This window comes from Misgurnus anguillicaudatus, chromosome 13, assembly GCF_027580225.2.
Source record: "Misgurnus anguillicaudatus chromosome 13, ASM2758022v2, whole genome shotgun sequence".
NCBI classification, from domain to species: domain Eukaryota; kingdom Metazoa; phylum Chordata; class Actinopteri; order Cypriniformes; family Cobitidae; genus Misgurnus; species Misgurnus anguillicaudatus.
In genome coordinates, this window is record NC_073349.2 from 21,197,377 (window position 1) to 21,216,339 (window position 18,963).

Genomic DNA, 18,963 nt, shown 5'->3' on the forward strand with positions numbered 1-18,963 from the left:
AGATCAAACGGAGAAGTGGAAGGATGGTGAGAATATACAGAAAGTAAACTACCAGCGATGGGTCTTAACACAAATACAACAAAATGCAAAGCGCCAGAAGAAGGTGGCACGGAGGGGAGGGTGGGACATCAGAGGGCTTCAAGCTCGACGTGGAGTTGTGCGTGTCAGTTTCGAGCAGCCGCTGGGACTAACGCTGGAGAACAGAAGGTAACAGCAGGCGGATCACAGCCGAACAGAGGCCCTGAGAGAGATTCTGTCTCCTCCACCCCAGAACTGAGCTCGGATCTCCGCAATCACACGTTTATCCCACCGGCTCCAAGCAGCAACACCCTCTCCAACACAAATCCCATTTGTTTCTTTCAGGAACAGAAGCTTTCGAATCTTATGCTTATAAAATCTCTGCACTCTCTGTGATGTTAAAACTTTCAAGGGGGCAGCGCCGCAGGTATCGCACATCGGACGTGCACACTAAATAGCATGAGTTTAATAAGACAGAGTCTACTACAGAGTCGTTAGCAGCCTATGTTAATTGATAACAATTTGGGACAAATCGCAAGGATTTGAGCAGCGTCCAGAGTCATAGCGGACATCCGCCGTCAGACGCCAGCGGTGTGTGTACATTTATAGAAAATATTGTGTTTTATTTTTAGATACAGTATATGGCATGACGCAAGGCGGTACTTCTTGTCCTGTGTGCGACCCCCTTCGGACCCTATGTAATAGCATAGGGTCATAAGACATTGCTGTGGGTAGAACGTTTTTGACAAAAGATCCCAAAGATAATAATGGCAAAAAAGGTCTGGGTGTTGGAGCCGATGGTGCAGTGGGCAGCGCTCCGGCGTGTGGTGCTTTTGCACTTTCGGCGACCCGAGTTCGATTCCCGGCTCGTGGTCATTTACCGATCCCGTGCACTTTCTCCTCCCTGTACTTTCCTGTCCTCTCATGTATCACTGTTTAAATAAAGGCAAAAATGCCCCAAAATATACCTTAAAAAAAGGTCTGGGTACTACACTAAATGTGCGAAACACAGTAACTTAATTTTGTCCAAATTGTTTTATGACCAAAGTCGGGATCAGTTTATCTCAGCTATGTTCTTGTAGCTCAGTTGGAAGAGCAATGCGTTAGCAGCACAAAGGTCACGGGTTTGATTCTCAGAGAAACTAAAGCTTAAATGCACTTTAACGTTGCGTCCAAACTCGCCTCCTGCACCGTAAAAAAATTGCTGTAATTATGCTGGTTGCCAGTAACTTACTGTAGAAAAAAAGACTGAAAATGTTTCAAGTTGATTTAACTTTGAACAAACGGTTGCCAGTAAAATAATTATTTAAAAAAAAAATATTACAGTAAATTACTGGCAGCTAGTTGTAATACCCAGTAATACTGTACATTTTTTACAGAGTGTCCTTCCATACTAAATAGTAAGGAAAAAGCAGCAGGCGAGGCGAGTAGTATGTCCAAATTCATAGTATTCGAAAACAATAGGCGAAAAGTACCCAGATGACCTACTAATTCCAGAAAGATCATGAAGTGTTCATTCGATGGAGAGGAGTTATCCAACGAAGAAGGAGAAGTGTTGTTTTATTCAAAAATGTCCAAAAGCAGTAACGTGTCTCTATTCAAATGCAAATAAATATATTAAACAGCTGTCCCTTGTGGTTAAATTGTGCTTGTTTAACGGCATTCCAGTTAACGGCTAACTTGTTGTTATCACGACGTGTGTCACGTGATGTATCAGCATGGCGGATGCAGTACGTCCAAATTCATTCATACTATCCATATGCATACTACTGTATATACTGTAGTACTGATACTAATTCAGTACTTACGGTCACAGTATGCGATTTCAGACTTTGGATAAAAGTGTCTACCAAATGCATAAAAGTTGCATTAAAGCAGAAAAGTTGGGAGCCTTTTTTCCTTGGAACATGTTTGTTGTATATGTACACAATTATATTTGACTTTTGAATTATTATTTTTTAATATGCGACACTGACATTTTTTTATTGGGGCCAGTGAAAATTTTGGCACGGCAAGTGAAAACCTGAACCACTGGTCCATACAAACATTTTTTTGCGTTGAGCCCTGATGTATAAAATTGCTTTGGAGAAAAGCGTCTGCTAAATACATAAATGTAAAAATATAATGTTTATAATGTGTAAATTGGCCAGTTACATACTTTGAAGTAATTCATGTTTGAAGTAATTCACAAGTTCTACCGGCGCTGGGAGCGAAGCTCAAACACAACGCCCATCCCATCATCCTTCAGGCCTGCAGAACTTCTGTCTAAGCATGCATGAAGAAAAACTGCCTCTGAGGAGGGTTTCCCTACTTCAAACCGGTGAGTAAGAGATCTGAGAGGCAGCTGTCGACGTGACAGATCTAATGGAACTGAAAGAAAGACAAACAAAGCTCTCTCTGCAATATGAGTTTAGTTAGCGAGAGAGAGTTAGGGAATGAATTACGGCCGACGCTCTGCTGAGGAAGGTTGTATTTATGGGGGGATTGAGTGGGTTTAAATCCCTGCTAAGAAATAAAGTCATCCCTGCGCAAACTCAGGAAACATTTCACTCAGTCTAAAAGGTAGTTAAGAGAAAAAACAAGAGCCATTTTTTCCTCCCAGGGAAAGTTTCGTCTATACGCTGAGACAGAGAGACGACAGAATATCGCATTTAGGAGAGCATGAATCTTTAAATTGTAGCTGAATGCTATTGAATATCCCAGGAGAGTGGATATGTAATGGGATGAAGAATAAAGTAGCTCTTTCTATCACAATGACATGCTGTTTCAATGCAACTTAAAAGTAAAACCTTTGGACTTACGATTAAAAAAAAAAGTTTCTTCAAACAACCATATTTCATTCCTCCCTCCTTAAAATGTATTTCCTCCACAGCACCTCTCTTCTGTCTGGCCGAATGCCCGCTCATCTCTCCCTACGCCCCCCCTCTCTCCTTCCTCGCCCAGCAATCACAATTATTACTTAAAAAGGCTCTATTTCTACATTAACTTAAGAGGCCTATATCTTTCTATTCCCCTCTTAGTTGGTGCACCCTTACTTACTCTAAGTATCTCAATAAATCAGCAGTTACTGTTAACATGTACTCAACAATTCAGTCATCAATCTGAGGGAAATATCTACTCAGTAAAATCTCCCATGCCCGTGTTTATGCGCGGAAACACGAGCGCAAACAAACAAACCAATCCATTGGGACGCGGGAACCGCTGCCAGATCACCACGGAAACGCAAGCCAAATTCAATTGTGACCTCAACTTTCACTGAGGGCTCAATTCCATCAGCAATCGACACAAATCAACAGGAGGGTGAAAATGAAGAAACTTTTTTCCTCCCTTCCACGACTTGAGCCTGCGCTAGGCCCGGTGAAATGATGCAAATGCATGTTTATATTTAAAGACGTCGTATTTATTTAACAAAAAGAGCTGGAGACGCATCAACCAAACAGAAGCTCTGTGGAAAATCCGAGATTGCTCTATCTAAACAAGCGTACGAGAGCTCGCTCAATACAGACTAGCTGGGCAAATAACACCACTTGTCATGTGGCTGAGACATTCGGTGCGATCACAAGCCGAGGCCTTGCTAGTAATTAAGAACAACGGTTTGAGAGGAAAAAGTACACACTGACTAATCCACATCCAATATAAACAGAAATTACAGGAGACTACTGTAAATATGTGAGTCGTTATTAGTCATTTTTTAAGCACCTGTGGAGCAAAAGCAGTTTAAAAGTGACAATATAACTGCAAGACTTTGAAATTGTATACAAAGAATATACATAAATGCATTAAATTAAATGCAAAAAAAAAGTTTTTGGTGATTTTTTTTTTTTATTCTAAGCTGGAAAAATTAAACATGCACAATTAAACATAAATAATAAATACAACATCACACAATGCACGCAAAAATCCCATTCATATTTCCATTCACTCATCATCATCACATGTGAGGTGTTCATCAAAACACACAGTAATGAGTGCCTTTGTCATTCTACACCCCCTATGCCCACCCCATCCATAGCGTGCCCAAGGCACCGGCATCTCTCTCTCTCTTTCTCTCTCTCTCACTGTGTGTGTATGGGAGTGTGTGTGGCATGGGTCTTACCTGTCAGGAGCCGGCCCTTCTCTCCCTGCCTCACCTTTCCCTGCTGCTTTGGAGGAATTCTCTCCACAAAGCAAGGCATTTTTCTCTACTCTCCCAGTGCGCCTTTACGGCTGGGCTGCACTCGCCCTCTCTCTCCCTCTACCCTTTCTCCTCTCTCTCTCCCTCTCTCTCGCAGCACAGATGTCAGGGCTGCGCGTGTTTACCCACTTTACCAGTAGGGGTCCTTCAACACCCTCCGCTCCCCACAGCCACCGTGGAAAACCAGGCCCGGGAGAGAGAGACAGAGGGCGAGGGGAAAAGGGCCACTTAAGCCGATCTCCCGCGGTACGAGACGGAGCGAGCGGAGGAAGCCGGAGCGGTCAGCTGTGCTCCTGGAAGTCACAGCAAGCTCAGGCTGTTAAGTGAGAACCAGAGAGAGAGAGAGAGAGAGGGAGAAATATAGAGAGACTGCCTGCAGCTGACACTAATAATGTGCCACACATTCCTCTCTCACTCCACTGAACCCAGGCGCCACGCTCTCACCTTTAAAGCTATAGCGTATTTTTTCTCCTATTTATCTCAGTTTGTTGTGCCGTAACGTGTTTGTCAAAGCAACCGTTAGTTAAAGTTTGGGGCGGGATGATATTTTGTCTAACCAATGGCAGGAAACCTTTATGAATATAATCAGTATTGTTGCAATAGTGGTGCAAGAATGATTCCTTTTGATTCTGATTCTTATTCGTGCATAAAGACGTTGAGATATCTGAATTAGTAGAGCAATGCATTTGCAACGAAAGGTCATGGGTTTGATTCCCAGGGAACACACATGTATAAATAAATAAATAAATAAATAAAGAGCAAGTAGGAGGGCCAAAATGAAGTAATTGACACAAGTCTGCCAGATTTGACGGCATCAAGCTATTCTTCCGTGGGGAATTTCAAGTTTCGCTCCTACTTGTGGGGCACTTTTCACATTGCTGTATTAATCCCGGGGCCGTCGCCCACCCAGACCCTCTGTCACGCAAGATCACAGCCTTTTCTCTCTCTCTCTTTCTCTCCAAGACGAGTCACTCTTACAAAAGAATTTAAGACAGAGCCTCAAATTAATATCACGGGCCGGACGGCCTCAAACTGCACATTATGGTAAGTGGAGGGTTTCAAGGGTGAGCTAAAAAACAATCATTCTTTAAATACGAGGTGTGTCGATGGAACAGGGGAAATAATGTGGAATGAGAGCAGGGACCTTCTGCCGGACTCAAATGAAAGTATCAGACATGTAGCTGTATATGTGTGTGCGTGCGTGTGATACTCGTACCCACCGCCTTGTGAAGGAGAGGTGCCGTGTGTTGCCTCCTAATTCATTCATGCATGGATTGATTGATCAACGGCGAAGCATTGACCCGCCGAATATGTTAACATGTCCGATGTTGTTAAATTTGCCGGCGTATTGAACGCTGCTGTGGTTTGTGTGTTCAAGAAAGCAAACTTTGTTTTTCTATGTAATGCAACAGGATATAAGAGTCTGAGTTGGAGGAAGCTTAATTTTGGCACAGTTTTGCATCGTGCAAAGCAGCTTTACATTAAACACACAAGAGAAAAAAAAATGAGAATAGATGATTTAACTTACAGCATTCATAGCTGTTGTAAAATACACACCTGACTGCACACTTTATATTGAATGCAGCGAAATGCCACATTGTTTGGCAACCTCAGACAGCTTACTGTTCGGATAATAAACTAGATTACTTACATTCAATTATTATTAATAATACATTTAACTCATCCCCCTATAACCAGTGCGGTAAAATCAGCATAAGGCACTATAATTAGATGTATAGCTGAGGTGTGCTAACTGTGTATCGTGCACTTATAAATACATCAAGTCAGTCAACGACCTCAAAGCACGACACTGGCACTCAACGACCGCGTTTGTTTTCCCGTCTTTTACTTTTTAACAGGCACTCGTGCTGTCATTGCGCTGGGACGTACGGGTTCTCTCTAAATGGCTTTTCTGACAACTGATCTGTAAATACAGCCAGATCTGCAAGTCTTTCTTTCTCTCTTTCTTTCTAGCATCAGCAACCCCGGCCTTACAGCAACACACACACGCACATACATACACACTCTGCCCCCATCCCAGCCCCACGGCACGTCCCCTCTCTCTCTCTCCAACAGCCCCTGCCCTCCTCCCCCTCGTCATTCCCTCAGCCACTATAAAAACACAAATATGCCATAACTCAACTTGTGCTGCCACACTGCCTCCATCTTGCCCTGTACCAGGGGGGCTCTCAGGAAGGTCACCAACAAATGGCTTTCCGATTCACTGCCCCTGAAATAATTTTGTGTATTAAAACCTGAATCTGCACTTTCTGGCATGGAAGCCTTTCTAATTATTCTGCCGTCCTTGGAATAGACACAGATCCTTCACACATAGGAAACAAGCGATGGACCTGCCCGTTCAGCCACCACAAACATCCGCCCTCCTGTTTTTTCCCTCCCTCTCTCTCTCTCTCTCGCTCGTTCGCTCGCTCACGCACCCCCCCTCACCGCTATATAGCTACCCCCCAATCTGTTTTCAAAGCGTGGCTGTCCTTTATTAAATTGTTTTCTTTTCCACATTATCAGTTGCCATGGAGACCTCATCTCTCGGATTATTTGAATTTCATTATATCTATTGATTTGGGAGCATTTCATCTTTTTTATTGTTTTTCTGTCAATTTTCGAAACGAATAACCATCTAATTTGCGTCAGTGCTGATTACGTTCGTCCCTCAATAGAGGTCGGCAGCTGCGCCAGGGAAACAAATCAATGAAAAACATCATAAAACTCGAAAGTACAATCAACCAGGATATGGGTGACATTCCACGGTTGCTGAAACTAAGTCATCAAAAAATATATACTTTTTGCGCCCCTGCGTCGAGACGAACGCGCGGGAGATATATATGCATGCATATATCGAGCGGGCGCGTGACTCAATATCAGGGGATGCTATGATAAACTCGATCTTCTCTTCAATGCCCCCCAGACTGAAACAAAAAATGCTTACTTTGTGCTTAAATAATTTATGCAATTTTAGCATTTATATATAAATTTTTTAATAAGCCACTTGGAGCAAAGTGGCCATTAACAAAATACACAGCTGTCCGGTACGCGGAGCACTTGAGATCAATTGCACTTTTTTATGACATGATAAAATGCTTTTAAAGCAATTTACACAAATACGGGGAAAAAAACCTGCACCCGCGCTTCATTTATTCATAAGGCGGGGTATTAAAAAAAGTCGTGCATGAGGAGACGGTCGCGGGCCTAACCGAATCAGAGTAGCTGTCCTTCCTTTCTGCAAGGACATAAACTTTCATTACTGATTCACGCAGTCAAAGGCAATTTAGAAAACACAATGTACAAAAGAAAAACATCAGCATATTGAAGGTGTTTGCGTATTAAGGGTCGCCAGCGCTTTGTTCCCCAATTTTATGTTCATTATTTATTTTTCACAGGACGTTGTGCCATTGCCACCCCACCCTCCCCCTTACAGGATGGATGGATGGATGGATGGATGGATGGATGGATGAAAGGGGGCATGTCCAAGGTGAGAGAGATTGTTGGGAAATAATAAGAGGTCCTGACAGGAGTCCACACCTCAGCGGTACACACATACACGTGGCAGACTGGCGTCACCGGGAAGGCAAACGCTGATGGGTTTGCATGTGTGTGTATGAGGAGGCATGAGCAGGTGTGTGGCATTGGACCAACACTATCTGTCACCCACTCTACAAACAGTCACGGGTCTAACACTGACATCCTAATCCGCTTCATAATGCGGGTTTTGTCACAAATACAGGTACATTATGTACTACCAGTAAGTGCTGAACAGCTGTGCCATTATTTGTGCATGAAATTTTGGGCAGCTTAAAGAGATAGTTCACCCAAAAATTAAAACTCTCTTTGAACACGAAAGGAGATATTTTTTTAAGGAATGTAACATTTGTGAGCCCCATTTACTTCCATAGTATTCTTTTTCGTACTATGGAAGTGAATGGGGCTCACAAACGGTTTGGTTACAAACATTCTTTAAAATATCTTCCTTTGTGTTTATCAGAACAAAGAAATGTATTAAGGTTTGTACAACAGAACTTTCATTTTTGGGTGAACTATCCCTTTAAAAAGATGTCATTGTGACCTCTTGCTTATGTTGTTTCAAGCCCATTTGATTTTATTTCACTGGTGGAAAACAAAATAATAATTTTGAATAATTTTCACGGTGCTCTCTTTCATACACTGGATGGTGACCACTGGAAGGACTAAGCTCCAAAAACGACAAAATCACCATAAAAGTTTATCTGCTATACTGTTTATTACAGTACATATAAGTAGCTATATGTTAGCTTTGCTTTAGGAACCGAAATATTAAAAAATCAAAGCTTGGATTGTGGTCACCATTCACTTTACATACAAGACATTGCTGTAAATAGAAAAGGTCCTGTGAAAACTTTTTCATTCTTAAGAAGAAAGAAAGTCAGGTTTCAACAGGCATTTCCAACATTGGTGCTTTATAACTTAAAAAAGCATGTTTCATATCAGTTACTGTGTACTTGGGTATAGGTTTAGCGTCTATGCACGCGTGTACGTGGAGACACATCTCCAATTAGGCTCAGGAGCGCAGGAGCTGAGCAGCAGGCTAATCTCATTTCAGAGCCGCTCTTCTCCACCTCATGTGCTGACAGTCCTGGCCGCCTGCGCTCTTTATAAATGCTCTGCTAAAGGCTCCGTGTTTGCGACACGTGTCAACATTTGACAAAGCATTACTTTTCGAACACAATATCCTGCGCCCGGGCCCCTGAAATGAGGTAGCTAACAAATTAGCTTTTTATGTTTATTTGTGCGGGGGTGTGTTTGAGAAGAGGAGGAGCTCGGGGGGTGAAGGAAAAAAAACGAAGGACGGTTATGTTTCTGTTATGCGTAATGCTTTCATACCAAATCAACTTTTCACCTTTACGCAAAAAGTACTGTGGTGGTAAAATGATTGGGTGGGGGGGTGACAAATATTGGGGTTGACATATGCTGTAGGAGAGTAAAGTGAAAACGGGATTTTAACGTAAATGTACAGTGATGTGCAAGTATTAGGCCATCACCAGATGTGGTGTTTTAGTACTTATGACCATGCATATTTTTTTTTATCTTTTTATTAATATACAAAGAGAAAATACTTTAAATATAAATACAAAGTTTCATTACAAAGTGTCTTTTTCAGGTAAAAGTCAGTATTTATTTTGCTGTCTCTTGGTACAAAACACATCTTGAACTCTTTTAAGAAGAAGTCTTGAAGCCATTAATTCAGAATTAGAAATTAGGAGTTGATTTAATTTATGTTTAAGAGCCCTGCTGAAAAAAACAGCATCAAACCAGCATGGGAATTATGCTGGTCTATGCTGGTTTAGCTGGTGCTCACCAGCATACCAGCACCAAAACACAACATATGCTGGTCCTGCTGGTATGACCAGCATGGGATGCTGGTGCTAATGCTGGTTTGGTGCTGGTTTAGCTGGTTCTAATGCTGGTGCTGGTTTAGCTGGTGTTCACTAGCAAACCAGCACCAAAACACAACATATGCTGGTCTTGCTGGTATGCTGTTTTTTTCAGCAGGGAGAGCCTGCAGGTTCCTATTAATGCTTGAATGTAAGGTGAGGTCACATTAAACACTTTTTCAATTTTCAATCCTGTATTTTCTGGTTGTATTCTAACAAAGATACTGAGAAATAATTATATATGGTCATTATATCATTGCAAAAGCAACAAATCTGTTGATTGCATGAAGGCCTATGACATTAGCACAGTACTGTAAATAAAAAAACTGTAATGATGTTTTTTTGTTTTTTGTTTGGGGCTGGTATGTTCACTACACCAAATGTGAACTGCTTTGTTAAAAGCTCATATTTTGTTACTTTCATCAAAACACATAATATGAACAAGAACATTCCCAATTCAGGTTATTTATTGAGTGCATGCTGACATGCTTACATTTTTTTTGCCAAAAATGAAAATTATGACACAATTTTCAGTTTTGGTATAAAAATGTGAAGCTTTGTTGTTACAAATCTGTATAAATAACTTCACAAAGTAAAAAGGAAGATATTTTGAGGAATGTTTGTCACCAAACCAATCATGAGCCCCATTCACTTCCATAGTAGGAAAAATAATACTATGGAAGTGAATGGGGCTCATGAACGGTTTGGTTACAAACATTCCTCAAAATATCTTCTATCATGTTCAAAACAAAGAAATGTATATAGGTTTGTAACAACATGAGAATGAGCAAATAATGACAGAATTTTCATTTTTGGATAAACTTAATTTTTAAATGAAAAAAAAAAAGAAATAAAAATTGCTAAATCTTTTGGAAACCCCTTCATAACATTGCACTAAATAATTGTCATGTACATCCCGTCACTTTTTGTTAATTTGTTATTTAAATTGTGAATTGTACAATTAGCTAAGCAGAAGACAAAGAAGCTGCTAAAGTCACAAATCATACAGACTGTTGCGCAAACACATCCGCGCAGACAGCAGCCGGTGAGACTGGATAAATACTATTTCATGTATCACTATATGAATTCAGAGACAGTAATTACACAGTTCACTTTAGCTCCCACACAGCAGCAGCAGCAGCAGATCTGAGCCGTGACGACACAAAAGTGCAGTTCGGCGTACTGTACAATTGTAGGTGTACAAGTCACTTGACAGCTCCGAACGAGCACCGCAGCGCAGAGGCTGCATTGATCCAGTTTTTAAACGTTACATTAATAAGCTGTAAACACTGTGTTAAAACCACTTGATGTTAAGGAAATGACAGGCACTGATAGGAAGTCTTTTCCCCGTCGGCAGTGGTAGTTTTGAAAGCGATTTTCATTTTTGCCACCCCAGCGACTCGGCTTTCCTCTCTTATCAACGTGGCAATGATAACACGCTTGTGTTTCAAACCAAACATTCCCACACCGAATAATAGGGTGCGTCTGAGTCCAGCCACCAGCAGCAATTTGTTTACACTGGACTGATCATAAACTACAACTTTCTACTGAAAAGGCCGTTCTGCTTGACTTGACGCTCACAACGGCATATATTAATACGGAGAGATATCAGACGGCGCATCCGTATTTACACGCGCTGTTAAAATTAATAAATGGTGCACATGAATATTTATAAGTTATATTTTTAATACCATTTGGAAGTGGATTGATGTCTGAAATGTTTCCATAAAAGAAAAATGCTTTCTGTTTGTCTGTAATGAGGTCACCATGACCAGAGTATTTGTTGAATATCCGTCTCTTCGCCCAGAGCCATCATGTCAATCAATGCATCTTCTAATTAAAATGATCTGTTGCCTGTGTGTGACGCACTTGCACAAATAAGCACAAACACAGGGGTCACAATAATGTAAAGGGTTTCCACATCAACCAATGAATTTCAATGACTTTTCCATTGATCTGGATGCTCTCTAATAATTTTAGGGATTGGTTAGAAATGCATTTTTTAACCAAAGAAATATTATAAAGTAATGCACAAATTTAAAATAAACATTTTTTTTCTTTGGAAGTTTACAAAATTCCCAAATCCATAAAACCACTTGTTGCTACCTTAATAAATTAATTACTTTTCATGATCAAACCGAGTTTTTTTTTGTACAACATAAGAAATGCACTACACTGTAGCTAACATGGCACTACAGTCCAGTGAAAGAGAGAGAGGGGTTTACGTACGACCAGACTAACAGAGCAATAAAACATCAAGTCCACGCGCAGAGACTTTAAAAAGCACAATTAAGACGGATCCAGGTTAATAATTAAAATGCATAATTATTGACCCCCTATTTTCAATTCCTCTCAAAGTGCATTAGATCAGGAAAAGTACGAGGACAAAAGGAGGGTGTCTCTAATGCACTCCACCGTGCCTGAACTTCCTCTCCATCCTAATGTGCCAGCCTGCACTTTAATGAGGGTCCATCACAAATACAGAATCAAAGAGACCATCCACAAGCATTACAATCACCCCTCACCCCCCAACCCGTCTCAGTGCCAATGCCCACCCAAAGAGCCAGGACAGACGGGGAAATTTAAGGGTTAACTGTCCCTTAGGGGGCTATCAGTGAACTGCTGGTGCCCCCCCTCCACTCGTGTATGACAACCAGGCCCTAACAGATTAACATGCAGTCAAGAATGATACATTTCCTGCCAAGTAGTCAAATCACTGCTGTGTAATGATTTGGTGTGTAGGAGAACACAAGTGGGACACTCTTAATTAAGAGGAAATATTTGTTTTGGGGCTGTGGACTTGAAAGATTCTGGTCCATTCACCATTGTTTAACTAGGTCAGTCGGGTGATAAATTGTCATTTTGATACATTAAAACTGTGACGTAAAAAGAGGACAAAATGAAACGCTGGTTCAGATGAAGGCCATTGAAATTACCGGTGGAGTTCTTCAAAATCCTGTATGCCAAGGACAGGTGGATTAAAGTATTAAAACAATCGCATTTCAGTCTTGAAATAGTCCTGCAGACTATGCATCAAACCTATTTGCTCAAGCAAATTTGCACCGTGCGTAAGATCTGCCGTATACACCTAAACACGCAAATCGAAATCTTGTAAGATTTTAAATGCACCCAGCCGAACATTCGAATATAATTTTATCAAATTTTTGCCTCTAATTAAAATAATAGAGCTGGCTGGAAGCGAGGCTAGAAGACAAGGGTTACGTTAAAGTTCAGTCCTGATTCTATTTACAGTGTTGAATTAATAAGAAGTCGAGGTGATAACAGTGGCAACGCACCAACATTTGGGTGAGAGGTTTTAATTTAATCAAAGCCATTTTGTACACCTTTGTTCCTAAGCGCTACATTTGCGAAGTCATGAAGCAGGCAAATTGTTCCTTTCTCTTCAGTTTTAAGCATTCAAGTTGATCGAAACCCATAATTTCATCACGCAGCACACCGCTATACAAATGAATGTGGTGTTGATGGTCGAGCCTCGAAGTTTATGTTCTCACTTATAGCTTTTCTTTGTGAATGAGGAAATGGTTGAGAGAAAAGACTCGTAATACTTTAAAAATTCCATTAGTGAACTCACTAGCACCTTGGGACCCTCTTAGACAGAGGCACTTTCTTCAGAGGACCGAGAGAGTTATGTCTAACACATCTCTGTCAAACGGAAAGCTCTGTAAACCTAAAATAAGCCTCTAATAAAACTCAAAATTATCCAAATAAATTCAAATTTTTTATGTCTCTCTGAGGCAATGTTTATTTGTCTTTTAGTATTGCACTGAAGAGTTGCACTGTTCAGACTTTATCTGGTCAAAATATGTACCCCCGCTGTCACATTTGGTACAAATATGTATCTTTGAGGTACTATAATATGAATTCTTTAGGTGCAAAGCTGTACTTTTTAACATTAAGGGAAAACCTACTGTGTCTCTTATAGGTTAAAATGAGCTTTAAGGAGATTTAAACCTGAACACAAACCACCTACGACAACAGTTTAGTGATATAAAAAGGTCTTAATGTATAACCTATGTGCATCTGTCATACTGTACTTCTGGAAAGCAGAAAACAGAGAGAGAGAGAGAGAGAGAGAGAGAGAGAGAGAGAGAGAGAAACCTGTGCCCTTCAGTCTCACAGTTAAGGCAAAGCTAACCAAGTCTGACAGCTGCCAGCTCCTTGACAATTGGGGTCAGTTAGAGGAAAAGTAGCTCAAGTTTTCATGGCTTTGCAGGAGATGTTCAGGAGCAACTGCCCAGCACAGCATCAAAGGGGATTAGAGGCTACGGCCATCTGCTGCCAGGACAGGCCACGGCCCTTTCATGTCCTTCCTGGGGAGAAAGGCAATCCTTCCATTGCAGTCCCACCATAGGGGTAAAACTAATGGTAGGAGGGGACATAAGCAATTAAGGCCAAACCAGAGAGAAAAACACCAATGTGCACTATTTATAGAAGAAGATTTGTGTTGGGGACTGCATACTGTATATGGACAAAGAAATGTACTCACATACCAAAAAAAATGTCAGATATTCATATCTAGGGACATCTTAGAGACTTAAAGGATTAGTCCATTTTCTTTAAAAAATTATCCAGATAATTTACTCACCACCATGTCATCCAAAATATTGATGTTTTTCTTTGTTCAGTCGACAAGAAATTATGTTTTTTGAGGAAACAGGATTTTTTTCATTTTAATGTACTTTAATGGACCCCAACACTTAACAGTTTTAATGCAGTTTAAAATTGCAGTTTCAAAGGACTCTAAATGATCCCAAACAAGGCATAAGGGTCTTATCTAGTGAAAAGTTGTTAATTTTTGGAAAGAAAAATACAAAATATGCACTTTTAAACCACTACTTCTCTTCTTCCTCTGGTCGTGTGACACTCCAGCGCGACCTCACGCATCGAAACTACGCCCCCGTGTTTACAAGTGTGGAGAAAGAGGACCGTTCCAACATTCACTGCAAAAAATGATTTTTAAGAAAAAAATGTCTTAGTATTTTTGTCTTGTTTTCAGTAAAAATATTTTACAATTATTAAATTAAGATGATTTTTCTTGATGAGCAAAACGACCCAAGAAAATAAGTCTAGTTTTTAAACCAATTATATCAAATTTAAATGATTTTGTGCACAAAACAAGCAAACAAAATCTGCCAATGGGGTAAGCAAAAAAATCTTGAACATTTTTCCTAAACACTAAATTCAAGAAATATTCAAGAAATATTGAAGAAAAATGTGCTTACCCCATTGGCAGATTTTTTTGCTTGTTTTATGCACAAAATCACTCAAATTTGATATTTTTGGTATAAAAACTAGACTTTTTTCTTGGGTCGTTTTGCTCATCAAGAAAATCACTTAAATTTGATATTTTTTGTATAAAAACTAGACTTATTTTCTTGGGTCATTTTGCTCATCAAGGAAAAGCATCTTAATTTAAGAATTTTTAGATATTTTTACTGAAAACAAGACACAATACTTAATTTTTTTTCCTGAAAATCATTTTTTGCAGTGTTGTTGTATGTGGAATGATACTAATTAATGTCTTTGTGTCAGTTTATTGTTTAAAATGGTCCACAAATGTGCGTTTCATATATGTAATACGTGACCTTTCAACATCATTACGCAATTATGTGAGGTCGCTGGCTTGTCACACAGCCGGAGGAAGAAGAGAAGTTGTGATTTAAAATGCATATTTTTTATTTTTCTTGCCAAAAATGACAATCATTTCGCTAGATAAGACCCTTCTGCCTTGTTTGGGATTGTTTAGAGTCCTTTAAAACTGCAATTTTAAACTGCATTGGAACTGTTGAGTGTTGGGGTCCATTGAAGTCCATTAAAATGAGAAAAATTGAATTTTTTCTTTAAAAAACATAATTTTTTCTAGACTCAACAAAGACATCAACATTTTGGATGACATGGTGGTGAGTAAATTATCTGGATTTTTTTAAGAAAATTGACTAATCCTTTAAGGTAAGCTTGTTTGACTTGGGCCGGTGACCACCCAGAAGACCCTAGCAACCATTCTGAATACTGTACCATAGCAATCAACTGCATCAACCTTTAGGTGTTATATGCAACCGCCACTTCGAGAAATGTTAAAATCTATTCGTACATGCTACCTCTTTTGATTCTAATTTTTCTTTACACATTTATTGACAAGCTGTGCCAACCTTTCCTTTCAGCAGCTAATTTGTTTTGGGTCCTGTTACTGGCCTCCCCCATGACTGTCTCCTCAATAGTCTGCTACCTTTCAGCTCAGCACTTGACCCGGCGCTGTCGCTTATTTCCAGCGCTCTAATTGTCGTTTAATCACATATCAACCTGTCACTTAAAGAGACCCTTTTTCAATTGCGCGAATTTGCATATTGTGTGAAACTAATTTCTATCAAAAGCTCTGCTGGCTGTGAAACGGCGCGTCTACCTGGGCTCTCTTTCTCACATATCCATACATAACGTGCTTGATATTCTGAATGCAGGTTTGTTAACAGGCTCACACATATGGTGACAGCACAGATAAGGAGCTGAGAGCTCGTGACGGAAGGTGGCGGTGAAAACAGGATGCCGTAATGGGGGGATTCGGTGTGAAACTGCTGGGGTTAATATCACTCACCACTCAACAGTAATGGCATATGGAGAAAGAGCTCTTTCCATTACAAGCCCGTGTCGACCGCACATTTGCTCCTATCTCACCTCCTTATCTCCGACTTAGGCTGGGGCTGAGTGCTGGGATTCGATGATCCAGGCCGGTTTACGGAGGGTCCTTCTGATGGCGGTCCTCCGGAGATGGACAAGTTTAATTACGAGAGGAGGGAAGCTCTTTGTTTCACCTTTTTATATTAATTGATAAAGGGGACCGGATGGGGGTCTTGGGGGAAGGGATGAAGTTGAGGGAGGGGTTTAATCCCGTTAGAGGCACCGGTCCATACCCCTGTCTCGCTGGGACCCAAATGCTGGCTTTATAACTCCCTGCACCCCAAAGAGCCGTTACTCCGCATGACGGCCCGTAATGAAGAGGTCTTCCTCAGGTTCAGTGGAGAGGGGCTGCTGATCCCATCCCTATAGCCTATATATATTTGGTCTTTAAGAGTAAAACTTTAATAAAAGTTATTTATACAAATATAAAACTTTTGTAAGTCCCAACTCTAATACACTACCGCACCAAAAGGTTAATCTCAACCTGAGTTCATTTTTTTTAACAAGGAGTCAAGACGTCTCAAAACTGTCACAAGCATTTTCCGCGAAGCGAACGATAGGGACGGGGTGGGGGGTGATGGCGCAAACCTCGCGCGCAGGCATACGCACCGGCGCTCGCGCGCACGTTCGCGAGGCTGTCAGGTAAATTAGATCTGAAAGCTGACAATTTCTGACCATATTTCCTTGATTATTTCGAACAAATGCACACCAGCCGCTCTAAGGAGATTAAAGTGACATAAAAGTCTCGTGTGGGAGGAGGGAGGGCAGAGAATCCAGGTCACCCCCATTTGTCCCCCTGCCTGACAGCAGCTATATCGCTATCCAATCCAATAAAAATCCCCCCTCCTTTTGCTTTAATTAATTTTACAGCTAGCTTGCTTAATTACTTTCAATCAAAATCCTCTTGCCATCACAAAATTAGAAATGGTTCAACTCCATTAGTCTAAATTCTTCATTTACATACACAAAGACTGTCAGCTCTTGCTAAGCAAACGGCCTCTTGCCTGATGAGATTGTTTTTTTTCTGTATCTCTCTCTCTCTCTCTCTACTGGCCCATCTCTCTCGCTCTCTGACTCTATCACTGTCAACCACTAATCATAAACATACTGTATGTTAAAAGGGAAAAGTAGCAAGGATGTGCAAAACTCAGATTTTGGTAAAGTTGATGACTAGTTGACTAATTGGCCTTGAAGGTGAAGTGTCATTTCAATCTCTTCATCTGCTGTTGGTCAGACAGACAGGTTCACCCCAAATCTACCCAACTGATTAATAATTAATAAATAAATAATTTATATTATTTATTACGCTCTTGTGCTTATGAATAGCTCAGTGGTAGAGCATAGCATCACAGGTTCAAAACCCAGGGAACACACATACGGATAAACTTCATTTACCACACACCTTAAAAAATCTGTAAGAGGAGCTAAAAACCACCAAAACATTACAGGGTCCACACAGCCATCCACTTCAATGTGAAACACAATAATTTTCACTGGTGATGCATCTACTTCATCATACTCGGTGCCCAAGGCCAACACATCAACAGGAATTAAGGACATGTAGCGAAAGTTAGACTCAACCCCAGCGCAGCGCTCAAATAACTACCGTAGGTCCTATAATAACAACAAAATCAAAGCGGGCCCTCGATGCTATGGACGTTCCCGAACCCACACACATAAACGCACAAAGTGCTGACTCTCGCACAGCACGTTGTTTTGTTTGCCCTCACTTTCCTTGACCACACGCGGGCCAAGCCACAAACACTCACTAACCGGGATGAGCTTTGATCTGTTGTCTGCACGCTAAACATATTATCTTTCAGCTGCCGGCCTCTCTTACAGTACCGTCTCCTCGGGAGTGATGAGAGAAAGTGACTTTGAAACGGACTTATTTGCAGAGTTTCATGTTTAAAATGTTGGAGTCGGCTCAAGGGGTCTTTCTCATCCAAAAAGCGATTTATTTTTTACTAGGCATATTTTTGGAGAAATGTATCAGTGCCACAAACGGTTGCCTGCATAATCTTTCAATAAGATGTAATAACGTGACTCCCCAAGAAAGGGGTCCTTTTTTTGATGACATCACAAATTCCTTCTCCTACTATTGGCTATTAAGGCCACACCCATTTTTAATAGCCAATCAATCTTCAAAGGGTACATTGAACTCCCACCCTATTTTTCTGCTTTAAATAACTTTTTTACTTGGGTCTGCATTGGTTCATCCCTGGCTGGTGTTGAGCAGCAGTTCTTCATCCTTTGGACCGCCAGCGGTGCTGATCTACCAGCCCTGCTCACTTGGGCTTGGCTAATTCTGTCACATCGCTCTACGCTTCCCACGCTGAGCCTCTTTAAACAGCTCGGCTGCACCTTCACTGCTCTTGCGCTCCTCCCTCTAACAAGGGGTTACAGCAAACGGGAGCAGTGCCCCGATCGTGGTCCACTTTAGCGGAGCTAAATAATCTGTCTGTCAGTAACTGACTTTTCTCTCTACTTGAGCGCTGCACGATGCTCTTACTTCAGGAGAGGTTTCTTTCACTTTCTTTTTGTAGTAGATAAACTATACAAAAACAATTTAAAGTGTTATGGTGGGTTGTCTTGTGGGGCATTCAGGTGCCCTGTGAATACAAACCCCATTACAGTATATTTTGTGAAAGG

At 40.9% G+C, this 18,963-nt stretch overlaps 1 protein-coding gene across 8 annotated transcripts in view; it reads right to left on the reverse strand.

The window, feature by feature from the left end:
- casz1 (castor zinc finger 1) overlaps positions 1 to 18,963 on the reverse strand; it is a 293,559-nt gene that overhangs the window by 50,413 nt on the left and 224,183 nt on the right. Inside the window, exon 1 of one of the 8 annotated variants that reach the window (XM_055189422.2) lies at positions 4,115 to 4,533. The exons of 6 other annotated variants lie outside the window; for them this stretch is intronic. In XM_055189422.2, the coding sequence (XP_055045397.2) occupies positions 4,115 to 4,193 (79 nt within the window). In that variant the 5' untranslated portion in view covers positions 4,194 to 4,533. Of the gene's footprint in view, positions 1 to 4,114; positions 4,534 to 18,963 lie in introns of those variants that run through there. One more of the 8 variants, XM_055189424.2, reaches the window with a different exon arrangement.